The 21,325-nt window shown below is 36.9% G+C and overlaps 1 protein-coding gene across 5 annotated transcripts in view; it reads left to right on the top strand.

Moving 5' to 3' along the window:
* LOC129480692 (bifunctional heparan sulfate N-deacetylase/N-sulfotransferase 3) overlaps window positions 1–21,325 on the top strand; it is a 196,202-nt gene that overhangs the window by 145,294 nt on the left and 29,583 nt on the right. For all 5 annotated transcript variants that reach the window (XM_055274730.1, XM_063637955.1, XM_063637954.1 and 2 more), the window contains exons 6-7: window positions 15,151–15,333; window positions 17,528–17,624. In XM_055274730.1, the coding sequence (XP_055130705.1) occupies window positions 15,151–15,333; window positions 17,528–17,624 (280 nt within the window). The remainder of the gene's footprint in view (window positions 1–15,150; window positions 15,334–17,527; window positions 17,625–21,325) is intronic.

Here is a 21,325-nt window from a genome sequence, read left to right as displayed (position 1 = left end):
AAGCTAAATTGCTTTAAATTACATTGACCTCATCACTGTACCTTTGAAACCTGTCCCTAATTGAGAGCAATTGATTTACCCTTCCAGCTTTCCTTTAAAGCCTATCAGATCCCAAATTCTAAATGTTAAGAACCCTTTGCCAAAGTATTCTGCAATTGAGCTTTCCTTTGAGATTCTTAAGTGATGACTAAGGCACGAGCCAGGTAGAAAAACAGTACTCAATGAATTTAAGCCTTAGAAATTAAGGTGACATCTTTTGTCTCCCCTTGGAGAAGGTGATAAAGTGAAAGTAATTTTTAGCATAAGACCATTGTAATTACACAAAAACATGAAAGACAATAGACACCAAAATGAGCTGTGAGAGGGACAAACATGCCAAAATTTCTAACACCTACCCACACCCAGAATAAAAATGTCAAGTTCCTGGAAATTAAGGAGGATTTGTGGGGAGGATTTTTGGAAAGAGTTGTGCTGTGTGTTGAGCATGATCCCACCACCCTCTACCCATGGGAGAACAGAGGGGTCATTGCCTGCTCTGCTGCTCAGCTGAGCTCTGGCTTGAGGGTCACTGAGACCATCAGAGAGCTTGAGAGGTGTTCCCTGCAGGAGGGGGACACAGTAGGTTGGTGTCTGCCTTACAACTAATAAATCCAAAGTATGAGAGAGAGATTGGCTAAAGTGGTATCAAAAGAATAAAGAACCACGTATGAGAATTATGTGCCCTTTTTTCCAAAGACAGATGAAAGGCTCCCAAATCCCAAGGCCCAAATGTGCAACTCTTTTTTTTTTTTTTTTTTTTTTTTTTTTTGAGACGATGTCTCGCTCTGTCACCCAGGCTGGAGTGCAGTGGCGCAGTCTCGGCTCACTGCAAGCTCCGCCTCCCGGGTTCACGCCATTCTCCTGCCTCACCCTCTCCGAGTAGCTGGGACTACAGGCGCCCGCCACCACGCCCGGCTAACTTTTTGTATTTTTAGTAGAGACGGGGTTTCACCGTGGTCTCGATCTCCTGACCTCGTGATCCGCCCGCCTCGGCCTCCCAAAGTGCTGGGATTACAAGCCTGAGCCACCGCGCCCGGCCCAAATGTGCAACTCTTAAAAGGAACATTAGCCTAGGATCCTTTTAAAAGGGACCCTGCTCGGCTGGGCGCAGTGTTTCACACCTGTAATCTCAGCACTTTGGGAGTCCAAGGCAGGCAGATCACGAGGTCAAGAGATTGAGACCATCCTGGCCAACACGGTGAAACCCCGTCTCTACTAAAAAATACAAAGATTAGCTGGGTGTGGTGGCACGCACCTGTAGTCCCAGCTACTCAGAAGGCTGAGGTAGGAGAATCACTTGAACCCGAGAGGCGGAGGTTGCAGTGAGCCTAGATTGCACCACTGCACTCCAGCCTGGTGACAAAGTGAGACTCCATCTCAAAAAAAAAAACCGGGGGACCCTGCTCAAGAGGGTTCCTGACAACAGACTAGGGGAGGCACTGGCTACCAAAGGAAGTTGTACTGATGGGGCCCAGAAGTGATGACTCCAAAGATCTCAGATGATTTTAAACATATGCATATGACAGTATCAGTTGAGTAATAATTCCCTGCATCCTTTTCACTCCTTCATCTCCATGTCCCAGATACTAAGGGATCAGAAACCTCAGTAAGCAAGTAGAGTAAAATCACCCACTGGAGAACAGAGCATTGATCAGACTTTCTTTCCAGGCTCTCTTGCAAATTCTCTCCTGCACCAGGCCCAGGAGGATGAAAGGAGCAGATTTAAAATTGCAACAAGTTTGGAATTTTTATTGTTTTTTGAACCAAAAGATTTAAACTACTGAATCAAGACTTAAAGCTACATGGCAACTTTCTGTCACCCAAGAGATTAGGGAGGCCATTCTGCAAGGGAAAATTACCCATACTGAACAAATTTTAAAGGGACAGTGGGAAAAAGAAGTAAGATTGCTTTAGTAATTATATCCCATGAATCCTAATTATTTAACATATGAGCTACATAATTATTTTTATTTCATTCATTTTATATTCAGATTTTTATACCATGAATATACATAGAACTATAAAATTTCTAAGAATGAAATAAAAAGATTTTTAAATGTCTTGCTAATCACAATAGCCTCATATCATGATTAACAGATATAAATCTGTATTTCAAATAATCTTCAAACTTTTGAAATTTGGGAGTCTACTATTGTTAAATGTGGTTATATCATCACTGTTTTCATCGCATTAGGGGCTGACAAGAGTTCAGACTAGAAGGAGCACAGGGATTGGCTCTGGCACTTTCCTTCTCTTGCGCTTTCATTATTATTAATAGCATTCACTATGAACCATGGTTTCTTAGTAATCTTTTTAAGACAATTGGACATTTTGTGATGGTTAGCTTAATTGAAGATAGAAAGTACAATCCGTGAATCTGTTTAACTAGGCGCTCATAAACTGCCATGTACAATAATACACTGCAAGTAAAGTGTACAATGTGCCTGTGTCACGGAGTCCCCTTGAGGAACTCCTTCTCTTCCCTCAGGCTTGCCCACATCCCAGAAGAGGGCTTAGTGAGAAACATCAGAAGGCAATGACTCAAAGCCCCTCACTTTTATGGACCCCTTCCACAGCTTGTTTGGGACCACTGTTTCTTTCCATTCCACTTTCTCTTGCATCAAACATCCCCTTAGGACAGGTAGAGTTGGAATAGCAGAGGGCATCTTTTTGGATCTAATTAGAAGTTGAATGAGGGATACAGTTAGTTGGGTTCACAATGCAAATAAAGCATTTGGAATTTGTATGATGACCTGATGAAAAAACATGCCACAATGTGCACTTTATTAATTGTTTTTTATAAATACAGCAGATAGAGGCAGCTACAGTCTGGATTAAAAGTAGAGAAAGGCCAGGCCTCATGCCTGTAATCCCATCACTTAGTGGGGGCAAGATGGGCAGATAGCTTGAGCAGCCCAGAAGTTTGAGACCAGCCTGAGCAACATGGCGAAACCCCATTTCTACAAAAAAATACAATAATTAGCCGGGCATGGCGGTATGCACCTGTGGTCCCAGCTACTGGTGAGGCTAAGATGGATTGGTAGATTGAGCCCAGGAGATTGAGGCTGCAGTGAGCTGTGATGGAGCCATTGCACTCCAGCCTGGGTGACAGAGCAAGGCCTTGTTATTCATTCATTCTTTTATAAATAAATAAGAAATTATTATACCCAATATAATGTTCGATAATATTGTACAACATAGCATCAAGGGTATGCTACGATCATTTGCAGCAGAACAATCCTACACCTTTAAAGTCTACCTGATTTGGACATTTTTTTAAAAACGATGAAGAGTTTTCTGAATGGCTGACTTATTTTTTCTATACATGAGGAAAGAACCAAATGAGCTCCAAAGTATAAGTATACTCACATGCCTTCCTCAGAATATATCAAATAATTATAACAGGTTAGCCTTGGGTGCAAGAATTTCGAGACAAGTCAAAATATCATATTTTACCCAATCTCAGGTAACGTGGATTTCTTGGGTACTTACTATGTTGTCAGACACTATATTGAACTTTTAGCATGTCTTATCTCATTGAATCCTCACATGTAATTCATCTGGAGCTGTTAAAGCTAACATTTGGTCCCCTATAGTCTGATGAAAGACTATTTTTCTACTTTCCTTATTAGTCTCTTCGCATTTGGTTTCTTTTTCATCTGCAGTTCATTATTGATTGAAAGCTAAATTGTCAAAGCTAACACAATTTCCAAATAATGCTTCCCAGCCAGCAAGAATCATGCAAAATGAAAAGCAGTGATTTGACATGAAGAGGACAATTTTTCTCACAGCTCGAACATAAATTGTCACCATTCATGAACTCCAGTAGACTGCTCTTCCTTTATGATTTGTTCTTATTCATGCCCCAGTTGAATAGGAATAAAGCCCAGGGCACTAAGCCAGTGTTCTGAACCCAAGACAGGTGGCACATAAGATACTAGCCTTTAAAATATGCATTCTGTTGGAACCTGCAATTTCATCGACTTCTAAAAATTTTTCCCAGGAATATAGTCAGATACAAACTAAGATGTATCAATGATGATGACCAATCCAGTGTTGTTTACAACAATAAAAATTATGAGCAAACTAAAGGACCAAGAGTAGAAAACTGACTAAGGACATTCTGATAATTAATAAGATAAATTACTATTTAGCCATTAAATATATATATACACATTTTAAAGTATTTTTAATAATGTATTAAAATGCTAAAGATATATTGCTAAGCAGCAAACACTATGTATCAAGTTATACCATACATTAACATACACATACAAAATTTTATATAAAAATAATTTATACATAATTTATAATATACACTTTTTTATATAAATCCTATATATAAGATTTTTATATATGAAAACAATTCAGATTTTTTCTCTTTTTTTGACATTTTCTGTTTTTTACCTTGACTGTATAATTTTTAAAAGCAAAAAGATCACTTATGATATAGACTTCAATTCAACAAATACTTTTCAGTAGCCTATTATGTAATTAAATTAAGTTTAACAAACATTTCTTTAATGAACCATACACATGACTGTAGATATAATAAAGAGCACAACCTAGTCCCTGGCTCTTGATGAGCTCACAGTTTAGCAAGAGGAACGTATAACAAGTCAAAACAACTAATCCTAATAGTTGTTGTGAGAGAGCAGTGGAGATACAAAGAGGAAGTAGTCACCTCAAACTGGAAAAGCCATGGTAGGTAAAGAGACAGGAAGGTATTCCAGGTAGAATAAAAAACATCTACCAATGTATGCAGTCATGCACACTGGAATGGAAAGTAAAAGCAAGCAAGCGGGAAAATATGAAGATGAAGAAGAAGGTACAGGCATTATCATGATGGACTCTTGAAGCATTAAGGCACAGACTCTACAGCTGCGCCAGCCACATGTGAATTGAATTCTTGAAATGTGGCTAATCCTAATTGAGATGTACTGTAAATATAAAATACCACACCAGATTTTGAAGACTTCGTATTTAAAAATGAGAAATAACTCATTAATAATTTTTATGTTGATTACATGCTGAAATGACATTTTTGTGTACATTGGATTAAATTAAGTATATTATTTAAATTAATTTTATTTAATTATTTTTATTTTTCATCATGTGGCTACTAAACATTAAACAATTTTAAATTAGACACGTGACTCACAGTATGTATCTATTGGACAGCATTGTTCTAGAGGATAGATTGGAGTAACATAGTTCTGGAAGGAGGAAGACCAGTTAGAAAGCTTTTAAAGAACCCAGGTAAGATTCAATGAGAGATTAAACCAGGCAAGTGCAAATAGGGATAGAGAGGATCAGCTGGAGTTATAAAAGAGAGTGCATTGACAAAACAAGTCCAGTTCAATAAGAAATGAGGATCTGGTGTCTGGAATGCCCTCAGTTTTTTGGCTTGATAACCATAGGAACAGTAGTAACCTTAGGGAAAATAAGGAATACAAAAGGAAGACCAGATCTGGCTGTAAAGATTCATTCATTCAAATATTATTTATTGAGCATCTACTATGTGCTAGTTATTATTTAGCTGGTTAGGTGCTAGGAAACTAGCAATGATGAAGCAGATGAGGTCCCTGCTCTCCTGGAGCTTACTTACAGTCTATTGCAAGCACATAATGAGCTCAATTTAGCCATGTTTAAAGTGAGATGGCTACAGCACATTCAGATAAAAATGTCAACTAGACATTTAAGTATAAAATTTAGGAGAAAGATAGGAATGGTAGTTTGAGGTTTGGGGATCATTGTGGTGATTCCACCTAGAGACAGCATGTAAAGAACAAAACCCTGAAAAACACTAGCTATCTAAAGGTAATGTGGAGAAGGAAGAATCAGTGAAAAATATAGATAGAGGAGAACTAGGAGAAAACAGTGTCAAAAAAGCCAAGGAAGAATAAAATTTTAAGTGTGGTCAACCATGTTCAATGGAGTAGATTGGTTAACTCAATGACTACCAAGTATCAATATGTAGCTATGAGGCTATTGCTTACCTTTCAGAAGGCATTTTCCATGGGATGGTGGGGACAAAACCCAAGTCACAAATGACTGAAACGTGAATGGAGGTGAGGAGTAAAGTCAGCACCTGAGTACTGTTCCTTTGAAGAACTTGGCTGGGTAGGACAGTGGCTAGAAAAGATAAAATCTCAAGAGAGAGCCTAAGATGAGAGAGATTGAAATATGTTTTCAGGTATGAGGGAAGGACCAGTGGAGAGGACTGAAAGTAGAAGAAAACAGAGGAATATGTGATAGATTAAGATCGCATGGGAGTTGAAAGCAGATGGGATGAAAAGCACTGGGGGATATATTAGTCTTGAATACAAAATGGAACACCTTTGCTTGACACTCCAGGTGTCAGGAGGAATTTTTAAAAGGCAAATGTGTAGAAAGAAGGACTTGAAAGAGTTCCTGCCTGATGACCAGCACTGCCTGTTAATTAGGAGATGATTAGGGAAAATAGGGAGAGTGGAAACTAAACAGAAGGCCTCCAGAGAGGGATGAAAGTTTAAAATAGCTGCTGAAGGGAACAGAAGAGCAAGGTGACAATGAATAAATAAGAAGAATATCCAGCAGTGCTAAGGATTACATTGAGATTGGGGACCGTATGCTTATGTGCTATGAATAGGTCCTATTGTGTGTTTGTTCTCTAGCTGTGTTGAAGAGTCCATATGTGGAAGTGAACTAATTAAATGGAAGAACGGGCCCAAAGTCTCATATTTGCAGAGCACTGAAAGCAGAAAGATGATCTGGGAATCTGAGGGTAATGGTAGCAGAGAAGTTCAAATCATTGCAGATAGAATCTTGCCTGGTAGAAGAAGTGATCAGAAGCACATTGATTGATGCAGGAAAAAAATAAGACCATTAAGAGGCTGGAAGGCTGTCCTGATAAGGCTGGTGAGCTGCTAGAAAGAAATTGTAAATAAGAAATGATGTTTCTCCAAAATAACAATAATATATCAACAATAATAAATAGCTCTTAGTTATTAAGCAATTACTATGTGGCAGGCAGTGTATTAAAATTTTTTTAACTTTACATTTAATTGTAATGACAACCCTGTGAGGTAATTACTATTATTATATCCTTTTTGTTTTCTTTTAAACAAGTAAATTAAAGTACTGAGAGTTTAAATAACTTGCTAAGACTGTAGAGCCAGTAGGTGGCGGAGCCCTCTTTCTTAATCACTGTACAGGCCAAAGGCAAAGTCATAAAGATATAGTTTATTTAAAAAGGAGTAAGGTTTCACGGAAAACAGAGGGAAACGGACAGTAAGAAAATAAGTGGAGACTAGAGAGGCAGAATTCAGAAAGAAGAGTACACAGTGAATGGAGATAAAGTTAGAGGAGACAAGAATAAATCATTGAGGAGGCCCACAATTTTAATGGTGCTAAAAGATTACCAGAATGAGTGGCATTGAAAAAATAACTGACCCTAGACTTTTTCAACTTTACAAATAAGATTATTGGAGCCAGCTCAATGCACATACAATATATTACAGACAGTTCAGAGAATAAAGTTGAAAGGCCCATGCCAGCCCCCAAGGAACTTACAATCTAGAGATGAATAAAACAAGTATGTTTAAAAAGCACAAAACAAGCCAGGGCAAGAAAATGTCAGAAAGACAAAACTAGGGGCTCTAGGGCTCGCATTTTTAAAAACATTGCATTTGCCTTGAGAGATAAGAAACAGTGGACATGACACTCTTGAATACATAAAATTGAGCTAAGAGCGAAGTGAGGCAGCGTATTTACAGAGAGAAGAAACTGTATAAACGAAGCCATGGAGAGGCAAGTCCAAGGAATATTGTAGATCAACAAGCAAGGCAAGTTGGCTGGATTGCCCTGAGCACAGAAAGGGTACAGAAGGGAAGACTGGAAAGATAAACTGACACCATGTAGTGCCTTAGGTTGACACACTGAACTTTATTCAACTCAAAAGCTAATGAGGCACTACGAGAGGGCCCGAGCCAGGGAATTATAGTATAGGAAGTTCAGGCCCAGAGCATCATTAGAATATCCTTTCTGCTCAGAATTTTATACTTATTTTTCAGAATGAGATGTGTTCATGTGATGGAGTACAATCTTGACAGTGATGGAACTCACATATTTTCCACGATGACAAAAATGAAACTTCTGGAGTTTGTTTATTGCCCTATATAAAAATAAACTGGTTTCCTTACTTTTTCTGTAAAGAGTGTTTCTGGTCTGGGGATCTAAGTCAAGGAGAAAGAAGAACACAAAGTAAATTACAGTATACTCTTCCCTTGCCACATAGCTCTTAAAATGCCATGAAATAAAGCAAAAGTGAATGTGAATGGCAGCCTTTTAAATAGAGAACTCATAAGTTAACGTGCATCTGAGAGGTACATAGAGAAATGAAACATTCTGCTTTGGTAAAAAACAGGACTGACAAATAGACACAATAAAAAATGATAAAGGGGATATCACCACTGACCCCACAGAAATAAAAACTATCATTAGAAAATACTATAAACACCTCTACACAAATAAACTAGAAAATCTACAAGAAATGGATAAACTCCTAGACACATACACCCTCCCAAGACTAAACCAGGAAGAAGATGAATCCCTGAATAGACCAATAACAAGTTCTGAAATTGAGGCAGTAATTAATAGCCTACCAAACAAAAAAAAAGCCCAAGACCAGACTAATTCACAGCCGAATTCTACCAGAGGTGAAAAGAGGAGCTGGTATCATTCCTTCTGAAACTATTTCAAACAATGGAAAAGAAGGGACTCCTCCCTAACTCATTTTATAAGATCAGCATCATCCGGATACCAAAACTTGGCAGACACACAACAAAAAAAGAAAACTTCAAGCCAATATCCCTGATGAACATCGATGTGAAAATCCTCAGTAAAATACTGACAAACCAGATCCAGCAGCACATCAAAAAGCTTATCCCCCACAATCAAGTCAGCTTCATCCCTGGGATTCAAGGCTCGTTCAACATATGCAAATCAATAAATGTAATCCATCACATAAACAGAACCAATGACAAAAACCACATGATTATCTCAATAGATACAGAAAAGGCCTTCAATAAAATTCAACATCCCTTTATGTTAAAAACTCTCAATAAATGAGGTACTTATGAAATATACCTCAAAATAATGAAGGCTATTTATGACAAACCCACAGCCAATATCATATTGAATGGGCAAAAGCTAGAAGCATTCCCTTGAAAACTGGCTCAAGACAAGGATGCCCTCTTTCACCACTGCTGTTCAACATGGTATTGGAAGTTCTGGCCAGGGCAATCAGCCAATAGAAAGAAATAAAGGGTATTCAGATAGGAAGAGTGAAGTCAAATTGTCTCTGTTTGCAGATGGCATGATTCTACACTTAGAAAACCCCATCGTATCAGCCCCAAACTCATTAAGCTGATAAGTAACTTCAGCAATGTCTCAGGATACAAAATCAATGTGCAAAAAAATCAGAAGCAATCCTACACATCAACAATAGACAAGCAGAGAGCCAAATCATGAATGAACTCCCATTCACAATTGCTACAAAGAGAATAAAATACCTAGGAATACAACTTACAATGATGTGAAGGACCTCTTCAAGGAGAACTACAAACCACTGCTCAAGGAAATCAGAGGGGACACAAGCAAATAGAAAAACATTCCATCCTCATGGATAGGAAGAATCAATATCATTAAAATGGCCATACTGCCCAAAGTAATTTATAGATTCAATGCTATTCCCTTCAAACTACTATTGACATTCTTCACAGAATTAGAAAAAAAAAATGAATTAAAATTTCATATGGAACCAAAAAAGAGCCCATATAGCCAAAACAATCCTAAGCAAAAAGAACAATGCTGGAGGCATCATGCTACCTGACTGAAAACTATATTACAAGGCCACAGTAACAAAACAGCATGGTACTAGTACCAAAACAGACATATAGACCAATGGAACAGAACAGAGACCTCAGAAATAACACCACACATCTACAACCATCTGATTATCAACACAATTGACAAAAACAAGCAATAGGGAAAGGATTCCCTATTTAATAAATGGTGCTGGAAAAACTGGCTAGCCATATGCAGAAAACAGAAACTGGACTCCTTCCTTATACCTTATACAAAACTCAAGATGGATTAAAGACTTAAGTGTAAAATCCAAAACCATAAAAACTCTAGAAGAAAACCTAGGCAATACCACTCAGGACATAGGCATGAGCAAAGACTTCATGACTAAAACACCAAAAGCAATGGCAACAAAAGCCAAAATTGACAAATGGGATTGTAATTAAACTAAAGAGCTTCTGCACAGCAAAAGAAACTATCATCAGAGTGAACAGGCAACCTACAGAATGCGAGAAAATTTTTGCAGTAAATCCATCTGACAAAGGTCTAATATCCAGAATCTACAAGGAATTTAAACAAATTTACAAGAAAAAAACAATATCATCAAAAAATGGGCAAAGGATATGAACAGACACTTCTCAAACGAAAACTTTTATGTGGCCAACGAACATATGAAAAAAAGCTCAACATCACTGATCATTAGAGAAATGCAAATCAAAACCATAATGAGATACCATCTCACACTGATGAGGTTGTGGAGAAATAGGAACACTTTTACACTGTTGGTAGGAATGTAAATTAGTTCAACCATTGTGGAATACAGTGTGGCAATTCCTCAAGGATCTAGAACCAAAAATACCAATGGGATTCCTGGGCATATACCCAAAGGAATATAAATCATTCTACTGTAAAGACAAATGAACACGTATGTTTACTGCAGCACTATTTAAAATAGCAGAGACATGGAACCAACCCAAATGCCCATCAATGATAGACTAGATAAAGAAAATGTGGTACATATAAACCATGGAATACTATACAGCCATAAAAAGGAATGAGATCATGTCCTTTGCAAGGACATGAAGCTGGAAGCCATCATCTTCAGCAAACTAACCCAGTAAGAGAAAACCAAACACCGCATGTTCTCACTCATAAGAGAGAGTTGAACAATGAGAACACATGGACACAGGGAGGGGAACAACACACACCGAGGCCAGTTAGGGGATGGGGGGCTGGGGAGGGAGAGCATTAGGGCAAATAGCTAATGTATATGGGGCTTAAAACCTAGATGACGGGTTGATAGGCAGCAAACCACCATGGCAAACATATACCTAGGTAACAAACCTACACGTTCTGCACTTGTATCCCGGAACTTAAAGTAAAATTTAAAAAATAAAATAAACAGGATTGAAGGGAATTAGGAGCCAAATTCACATGTGTGTATGAACCAGTTCTCTTTTTAGCAATCTTCTGAACGTCACCACACATCTGTCAGCAGTACAGAAGCCCTCGAAAGTCATGGCCAAGGGCACTTACCAAGCTGTTTTCTGTACTAAGGACAACTCTAAGTGTAGGACACTGAAATATATTTATGAACTTAATAAAACATGCTTGCTTTTAAAATGTGTTTAAAAAGGACTACTGCAAAGCAATCAATGGGTTTGATGACCTGAATCTTTCCTATATGAATAAAATACATATTTCTATGGAAAATAAAAGTTCCTCTGGGAGAACTGGGGCTAGCCAGGTTTTCTCAAACTGTATTCCAATGATACCTGCATCAAGACCACTGGGGATTATTAAAATGCAGGTCCCAGGGCCTCCTCCAGACCTAAAAATCAGAATCTTTGAGTATAAAGACTGGTGATCAGAATGTTTTAAAACTTCCCAGTTGATTTGTATATATCCTGAACCTTTTGAATCCATGGTCACCCAGAAGCATACTAAAGCAAAACAAAACTGGTTGGCTGAGAGAAAGAGTTTGCTGTAAACTCTCTTCTACCTTCTGAATTCTGACTCTTTTCATGAACAAAACTTAAAAGAATGAGCAGCATATTTATATTTGCACCCTGAGAATGAAGCAGAGCATCTGGCAAATAGCAAAATAATCAGAAAAATATTTATGGATTTAAACTGAGCAGCGTGGTCATGAAAGGCATAGTTTATAATAAATAACATACTTTTTTTCACATCCACATTTCCTCTCCTCTTCCCAGCCTTCTCTAAAGAAAGAGAATACTTACTGTATTGTCAACAGTTTTGCACCAGGACCTATATTTTGCTTTTTATTCTTGGTAGTGAGCCATGCATCCCCCATACCTAGAGCTTAGTAGATTCACAGGGTTGATGCTAGAAAGTATAGATAAAGCTTCCCACACTTTTCTCTTAGTTACACTTTGACGAACAGTATCTGTTTCCTCTCTCATAAATACTAATGTATGTGGTATTTGACATTTACTTTTTCCCTTTTTACAGAAAAAAATTCACAGATAGCCATCTTGCTATACACATCTATATCTCACAGACTAGAAAGAATTTTTTCAGTTGTTAATCGAATAAACATTATGCCTTTGGCAGTTTCAAATGATGTAAGTTTTAAGCACCTAATTAGTCCTTTTGGTGACAACTAATTACTCAGTGTGTTTATAGCAAAAATTGTTTTATAAATGCAATTGTCACTTCTATTGACACTTTCCATCTCATTGAAATCTACAAGTATAATAAAAATAATTTGTTTTGACCAATTCCATCTTAAAAAAAAAAAAACAAAAATAAAACCTCAGTCCTGAAGTACTCTTGAAATTGTAAAAGTATCATCTTTAGGAAAAGACTAATATCTGCTTCTCCTGAACTAGCAGCCTTTTCAAGCCTTTTCTTTGTTTCTTTCTATGCTGTACAGAAATTGTTGTCAGGTGAGGAATTGCCAAGAAGTGAAATGACATTATAAATGTCATAGGTCAGTACATAGGTAAGGAAGAAAGGCTGTCTAGAAAGCAAGCTAACTTTTTAACCAAAACATACTTGTTATATATCTGTTTTTGTCAATTCTGTTGCTTAATGTGCATACCTTCCTAACAAAAAAGTAACAAAGAAAACTTAGAGAGGTTACACGTTCAGCAAAAGATATGCAATATTCCATGTCTATAGAAAATATTGTGATTCATGAAAAAAAAAGTTCAAAAAGAAATTGAAATGTATTATGTCCTGACAAGTTATACTCCCTATGGCCTTGTGTTTCTTTAGGGGCACAAAACAAATCTCAGGCTTGAGTACAGAGTCTAAAAGGGTCATAAGGTGACATGCATTACAAAAACATTAAACCGTCCTTTAGCTTATGGTGCACCTTGCATTATATTAAAGTGGGAATATAAAAATAGAATTGAACATTTGGGAAAAGTTCCATGCTTGGAGGCTAAGTAGGTTTTCTTTTACAGGACTAAGTTCAACACCTTATAAGTATCACCTTAATTCTCGCAAATCAGGTTCAGTTTCATGAAAAGCAATGTTCTTTACTAGCTCATAACTCATTTTGGGTTCCATCTGTCTTTATCAGAAAGAGTAGCATTTTTTTTACTTTCCATAGTCATGCAGGTAGAGAGTAGCTCCCTGCTTTAATTGTCAGAATAAAATGTTTTCTGAGGTTAAAAAGTGAATTCAAAGGGATTTCAAATGTATTAGTATCATGAGGTTATACAGTATCTCTGTTTCCCATTTTCTGTCCCATGCAGATATTATTCAAGTGAAATATGACACATAATAGACTTACTGACAAATCTTTCATAAAAATAAAGCAAGAAATTTGAACTTACTAACCAGGTTAAAAATACACATTTTTAAAATTGTATTTAAAAAAATTTTTAGGAGAAAGGTGACCAGAAGTATCATTTTGCTACCGTATTAAGCTACATTGAAAAATGTGGCATGTAAAACAAATGAGTAAAGACCACCTCCAACAGACATTAGAAAAAAACTTCCAAATTTAAGAATGATTTTCATAAGTTTCTCAATCACCTAATGTTCTGATAAATTTTACAGGAGAAAAAGAGGAAATTTAAGCCACAGAATTGAAGTTGCTATTAAAAAATAACCAGAAGGTTTAATTTTTAAAGTCTCATTTTTTAAGAAAGACCCAAAATGGTAAAAGGCTTAGTTCCCAATTCCATGACTGCATTGCTCTGCTGGTACAGATAGCTATTTTAAATCACAAAATATTTTGTTTGCAAAAGTTCAAAGATTTAATATATGTTCAGGCAGAGTGAATAGAAATGCAAATATTCTTGATCACAACGAAGCTTTTTATGTAAAAGCCTGCAGGATTTGTTCCACAGGATATTACTACTTCCTCTTATTCATAGTTGTTAAGTAATTACATTTTTCTTATTTTTTGTGTTAAATCTTAATATAACTTTTTCTCTCATCTCTGTCACATTACCTCAATGAATTTTCTTGAATATTTCTTTGAGCCTCTTAATGAATGACCTATTAAATTCATTACTATGATTACAGTAAACCATTGTTACTATTCATTCACATGACATTATATATTTTAGGAAAGTACTATTATCACATGAATTATTTTATGATCTTTTTTATAGCAGCATCAATGCCACAATGGTTTTCTTTGCCATTAAAAATCTCATGCAGAAGAATTTATTTGTCCACTAACCAGCAAAAATTATCTGCATTCACTTAAAGCAATAGCTTTACAAATACTCATTCTACATCTACATCCCAGACCAATGCAGTCTAACCTGCAGAGTTCAAATTTATTTTATTATAAAAATTTCCCGCACTTGCTGTGATTGTCTTTCAATGCATGGATTCAATCTAGGTCAGCTGCTTCCATAGGAAGAGTCAATTTTATCTAGCCAAGCATTAAAGATTTTTCTTAAAGGAGATGTTTTACACTGGGAATAATGGAAGAATGTGAAAAAGGGCTTGGGAAACATACAGGTTGTTATTCAGCACCAGTCTTATTGCACCAACATGGGTATACGGCAGCTATTGATGTCGAATGTATTTTTTTGTTATGAAATATAAGAAAATTTCAGGGAAAAAATGCTCTCAAGTCTTGCTGATAACACATCCTCCAGTATGTATTAATATAATGAGGGTTTGAGGGATATGTCCTAAATCCAAAAACACGCCATGAATTGAAACCCTGTGCAGACTACTTCAGGAAAAAAACTAGCATGGCTGTGATTATACTGCCCTCTAGTGTCAAAATAAATGTTATTTACACTGAAGTTCATTTGCTTTTTTCAGATCAGCATTTTCATGACCCATTTGTCCAACTATGGGAATGACCGACTGGGATTATATACATTTGTTAATCTGGCCAACTTTGTGAAAAGCTGGACCAACCTGCGACTTCAGACTCTGCCTCCAGTACAACTGGCCCACAAGTATTTTGAGCTGTTTCCTGATCAGAAAGACCCTCTCTGGCAGGTAAAATTAATTCAATAATTGATATAACCAATTAATTCCAGCAACATAATTCTGTGAGATATTCCAAATTTGAAAAGTGAAGGCATCTGAAAAAACCTGCATTTTGGAAATGCTAGTAAATTTGAGAAACTACTCCTTCCTAAACTGTAGTCTTATATCATTGCTACATATTGCACCCAATTCCCTGATCCCTTGCGCATTGGAAATTACAGGATTCGGAAAGCTCAGTGACAGATTCAATGGATATGAAGTCTTCAACCAGGAGTGAGAGATAAATCTACAGGTTGCAATAGGCTGGAAGAGTAGAAGATGGTAAACAGGTCGTTTGTTAGGCAGGTAGCCTTTGAACACATCCCCATATCTCTAATGACTAAACTATATTAAAGGATCTCTGAGAAGAGTTCAGAACTGACATCTGCCTTCTGAACCACGAGGTACACCAACAGCCAACAGCCACTGAATGTGGACAGCTTTCAAAAGTATTAATTGGGGATTAATAGGGGGGAAAGCATTTCATGGGAAAATCACTGAGCTTCTTAAGATAAAATACCACATGAATATGGCATATTCAGATGATTCTGGGGGTAACCTAGATTTCAAAGCATAGACTCTTATATATCATAGAATTGCAGGAACAACTTTGCATTTAAATTGCCCACTCCATGATCTGTGAAACATAATAATCTTGGCAAATAATTACATATTGCTTACTATATGTCAGACTGGGCACTTGACATGTGTTAACTCATTTAATCCTCACAACTACCTTAAGTGGTAGGTACAGTTATGATTTGCATTTTACAGATGAAGAAACTGAAGCACACAAAGGCTGAGTCAATTAAGCAAGGTCACACAGCTAGTGTGTGGCACAGCAGGAATCAGTTGTAGGCCATCTGGTTCCAAAAGTTGTACTTCTTAATCACTGTTCTAAATGCTACTAGAGTTACAGACAGAGCTGATAGTAAAACAATAACAATCATCAGAAGTAGAACTCAGTAAATTTTTACTACAGATTGAAGTTGTTAACTCTGAACTTAATCTTCAATGCATTCAGCTTTCAATCGTAAGTTAATTACCTCCTGAGCACACACAGATGACTCCAAGAGGAGACATAACTGCACATTTAGCAAGTTAAAGTTGGTGGTTGTGGACTTATGACTGCATATTACTTTTCCGTTGTTTTAACAAGCATCTTTTCATTTTAACCACCACGAAACACCACCAAATGTTAGCCAAAGGAAAGACACACAATTTTCCTGCTAATTTAACCTTATTTTTAAACTGAAATCCTTATTTCAGGTGACAAGTTTTAAACTGTTTTTTTTTGGAAGAACAGCCAAAAAGAATACTCTCACTTTAGTCTTAACATCTGTTGCTTATTAAAAATAAGCAAAAGTCTTATTTAACTTCACATACCTATGGTATTAATTGACTAGAAATAAAAAAGTGGTACTGTTTGCCCGTTCCTGAAATAATATTAAAGGGTACTGTAATTCTTCCTCCTTTTCTACATAATATATACTTTGTTCTTAAAATGAAGGGTGTTCTAAACAGGACTTGTGCGGTGGATGTTGGTGTTAAATATTATAGACCAAAAGCAGAATCCCTAAGGTAGTAATTCACTCTCATTATTCCCTTTTGCTAAAACTCAGGACTTTCTAGCATCATAGTCTATAAAGTTACATTTTTAGATATACATTTATCAACCTTTGATGGCAGCTGAGAGGTAGTATTTTGGCCAGATCCCTATCCCTTTGAAGCACAGCTGGAAAGCTCAAAGTTACTTAGAATAAAGATCTGACAACTTATATTTCAGTTATGTATTGAATAGTGACATTGTATCATCTTTTAGGTTAGTTAGCAGGAAGCATAATCTCTGCCCAGTCAGCTAACTATTAAAAAACAAAAATAGAACTGCTAGTAGCCAATTAAACTCTTCATGCTATGAGACTGTTTACCCAAAGTGGAAATACTGCCCCTCTCCAGCCTCCTCTGTAGACTCTCAACCTCAAGATGGAAGGGAGTTATTCAGAACTTCCATGATGCCACTTCAGGGCTTTCATTTTTTTAAAAGAGCCTATTTTTTATCCCAGCGTTTCCTCGTATACTTTTAAAGAACACAAGTTGGAAAAGCTGGCACACAATGGACACATTCATGAAAAAAAATACATCTCTATGTTCTTCTCCCATTTAGAATCCTTGCGATGACAAACGCCACAGAGACATTTGGTCTAAAGAAAAAACTTGTGATCGCTTACCAAAATTCTTGGTAATAGGACCCCAGAAAACTGGTGAGAACTTTTTATGTTATGATTAACCAGTGTAAAATTTCTGATGACTAGACAATGAGTTCTTGTCACAATAAGTTTGTAAACTTCCCATAACTGCTAATGAATGAATAACATGTTTTTCTCTGACATAATTTTCATTTAGCTCAGTAATATACCTAAATGCTTATCAAAGTGTTTTTTAAGTGAAGGGAATAAAACAGATGTCACACTGTTCACATATCTAGCAGTCAATTTGGTGGCACATTTTTTTTTTCCCAAATGCTTTAATTGAAAAGTATTGTAATTAACACTTCTAAAATCAAAGCTAATCACTGACAGGATTGTATCAAAAGTCAAGAGGGACACAGATAAGTACCTATAACTCTTTATAATAAATCCCTTCTAGAAAAATAGTCCCTTAGGCTGCCATTTTCCTAATATTGTTTATTTGTAAACTATTTCTTGCACAGATGACTATTTTTTAAAAGTCTAAAAGATATTTCACAAATAGAATTCCTAGACATACACAAAACTTTGTGCTAAGAAAGGTGTTTATTCACACCCAGGAGAAATCTTTTGCACCTTTTCTTAAATTGATGTGCAATTTTTTTCACCATAAACTTCTTTTTCACCATAATTTTTTTTTTTTTTTTTTTTTTTGAGACGGAGTCTCGCTCTGTCACCCAGGCTGGAGTGCAGTGGCGTGATCTCAGCTCACTGCAAGCTCCGCCTCCCGGGTTCACACCATTCTCCTGCCTCAGCCTCCCGAGTAGCTGTGGCTACAGGCGCCTGCCACCACGCCCGGCTAATTTTTTTGTAGTTTTAGTAGAGACGGGGTTTCACTGTGTTAGCCAGGATGGTCTCGATCTCCTGACCTCGTGATCCGCCCACCTTGGCCTCCCAAAATGCTGGGATTACAGGCGTGAGCCACTGCACCCGGCCTATAAACTTCTTGTTTCTAAGAATCAGTATTAAAATGAAGCCTCATGGAAGCTTTAAACTACCAGACATTCATGCTATATCCTGCATGATAAATTATTTGGGGCCCTTGATTATTGGCTTCACAGAAAACAGCCTTTACAATCATATTGCTTGCCAAGGAGAATACATTCCCTCTCCTCATTGATCCAGAAATAACTGAGGAAAATTCTGTGCAATGTACACAGGGAGTTTAGCATGTTCATTTTTTTCCTTAATGTCATTTGCAGATATCAATCTGAAAACAATAATAAACATGACAAATACATTTTTCTTGTCCTTATTTATTTCACTTGTCCTTATCTATCTAAAGTCAAAAGGCAACTAGGAAAACATTTAAACTAAAATCTCTTCAGTGAACTCCCAGTCATCACATAACCTTGTCAAGACTGATAACATCTTGAAGGCTTGGTAGCATTTTGCTTTAGAAAGTCTTGCAGGATTCGCTTCCTCTCATGTTGTGCTGGATATGCAGACATTTTGATATCATGGTTAGATGGTAGAATTATTACTTGTCCTCTTAAACTCAATTGGGTTTCCAAATGTTTGTTACAATTTGGATATGGCATTTGTCGCTGGAAAAGACCTTTTATAGAAATTGATTTTTTATAGAAATTGATTTTTCCCAGTTTTGTTGAATATAATTTACATGCAATAAAATCCGCCCATTTTAAATGTACAATTAGCTGAATTTTGAACACTGCACACAGTTATGTCCACCACCACATTCAAAATACAGAACAGTTGTTAGCCTAAAAAAATTTCTCCTTGTTCCTTTGCAGTCTATCCCCCCGATCCCCACCACATCCCCAGCCACAAGCAACTACTTTATACCATTACAGTTTTGCCTTTTCTAGAACTTCACATAAATGGAAGCATGTAGTGTGTAGTCTTTTGTAACTGACATCTTTCATTTAGCATAATACTTTTGAGATTCATGTTGCTGTATATATCCATATTTTGTGAAATTGATTTTTTATTTAAAGTATTTTCTCATATCAGTTACATGAGAATTAAATAGCTTCATTTTTAACTGTACTTTTGTCAAAAGTATTTTTCTGAGCCAGGCATGGTGGCTCATGCCTGTAATCCCAGCACTCTGGGAGGCCAAGGCGGGTGGATCACCTGAGGTCAGGAGTTTGACACCACCCTGACCAATATGGTGAAACCCCGTCACTACTAAAAATACAAAAACTAGCCAGGTGTGGTGGCATGTACCTGTAGTCCCAGGTACTCAGGAAGCTGAGAGAGGAGAATTGCTTGAACCTGGGAGGCAGATGTTGCAGTGAGCCCAAGATCGTATCACTGCACTCCAGCCTGGACAACAGAATGAGACTCCGTCTCAAAAAATAAAAAGTATTTTTCTGGATAATTTTGCACAGATTTCTAGTTATCTGGATATTCAAATATTTTTCAGTGTTGAGGCTGACAAAAATATAAAACTGAAGATTTAAAGATGGTTATTTAAATGTGTGTCTGTGATTATGTAGTTACCACTGACAAAATATATATGCGGGACAGTTTATTCAGACCCAAGAATATGTACAGGTAAAGACAGAATTCAGAAACCACAACTTAACAATTTTTTAACACTGATAAATTACATTATGCCTTTTACTGACTATGCAAAATAATTAGATTACATCCATTTTTTTCTGTTTGTCTAATTAATGCTGGTCATGAAAGGTTATTAAAAGTGGCCGGGCGCGGTGGCTCACGCTTGTAATCCCAGCACTTTGGGAGGCCGAGGCAGGCGGATCACGAGGTCAGGAGATCGAGACCACGGTGAAACCCCGTCTCTACTAAAAATACAAAAAATTAGCCAGGCATGGTGGCGGGCGCCTGTAGTCCCAGCTACTCGGAGAGGCTGAGGCAGGAGAATGGCGTGAACCCGGGAGGCGGAGCTCACAGTGAGCCGAGATTGCGCCACTGCACTCCAGCCTGGGTGACAGAGCGACACTCCGTCTCAAAAAAAAAAAAAAAAGTTAACAAATGTATTTAATACAATTCTTAAAAATAAGATTCAGAAAAGAATGTTTTCAGTTGATCTAAGAAAGGAATTAATCTCTCTGCTTTTTTTCTCACATTATAAAGGCAATACTTATTTACAAAAAGATATTTTTAATTTTAAAAATGCCTCATGCATTTTTCTGGATTATATCTCATGTATATAATTGAGATTTAAATGTATTTAATGTATTTATTATAATTCTAAGTTATATCTCAATAAAGTTTTTATCTGGAAAAATGCCTTTTAAATATTTAGATATGGCACTCTTTAGGTGATTTCACCTAGGTTACCTCGCTAATCCTCATAAAACACTGATAGCTAAGTATTTTCTTCCCCACTACACAGATGGAAAAACTAAGACTCAAGAGAGGTTAAATAATTTTTGTTCAAATTCACACAGCTGGTAAGTACAAGAATAAAAATCTTGATCCTAGAATTTACCTGACTTCAAAGAACATGCTCTTTCTACTTTACTATGGATTTCATGTAATGGAGCTTTTTTCCTCCAATAAATTTTAGATACTGCTTCATAGTTATTCTAAGTCAGTGATTCTCAAGGTGGTTGCCAGAGCAGCAGCATAAGCATCACCAGAAAACTTATTAGAAGTGCAGGCCAGGCACGGTGGCTCACGCCTGTAATCCCAGCACTTTGGGAGGCCGAGGCGGGCAGATCACGAGGTCAGGAGATCGAGACTATCCTGGCTAACACGGTGAAATCCTATCTCCATTAAAA

Source organism: Symphalangus syndactylus, chromosome 4, assembly GCF_028878055.3.
Source record: "Symphalangus syndactylus isolate Jambi chromosome 4, NHGRI_mSymSyn1-v2.1_pri, whole genome shotgun sequence".
Lineage (NCBI taxonomy): Eukaryota > Metazoa > Chordata > Mammalia > Primates > Hylobatidae > Symphalangus > Symphalangus syndactylus.
This window is presented reverse-complemented; position numbering and strand designations above follow the sequence as displayed.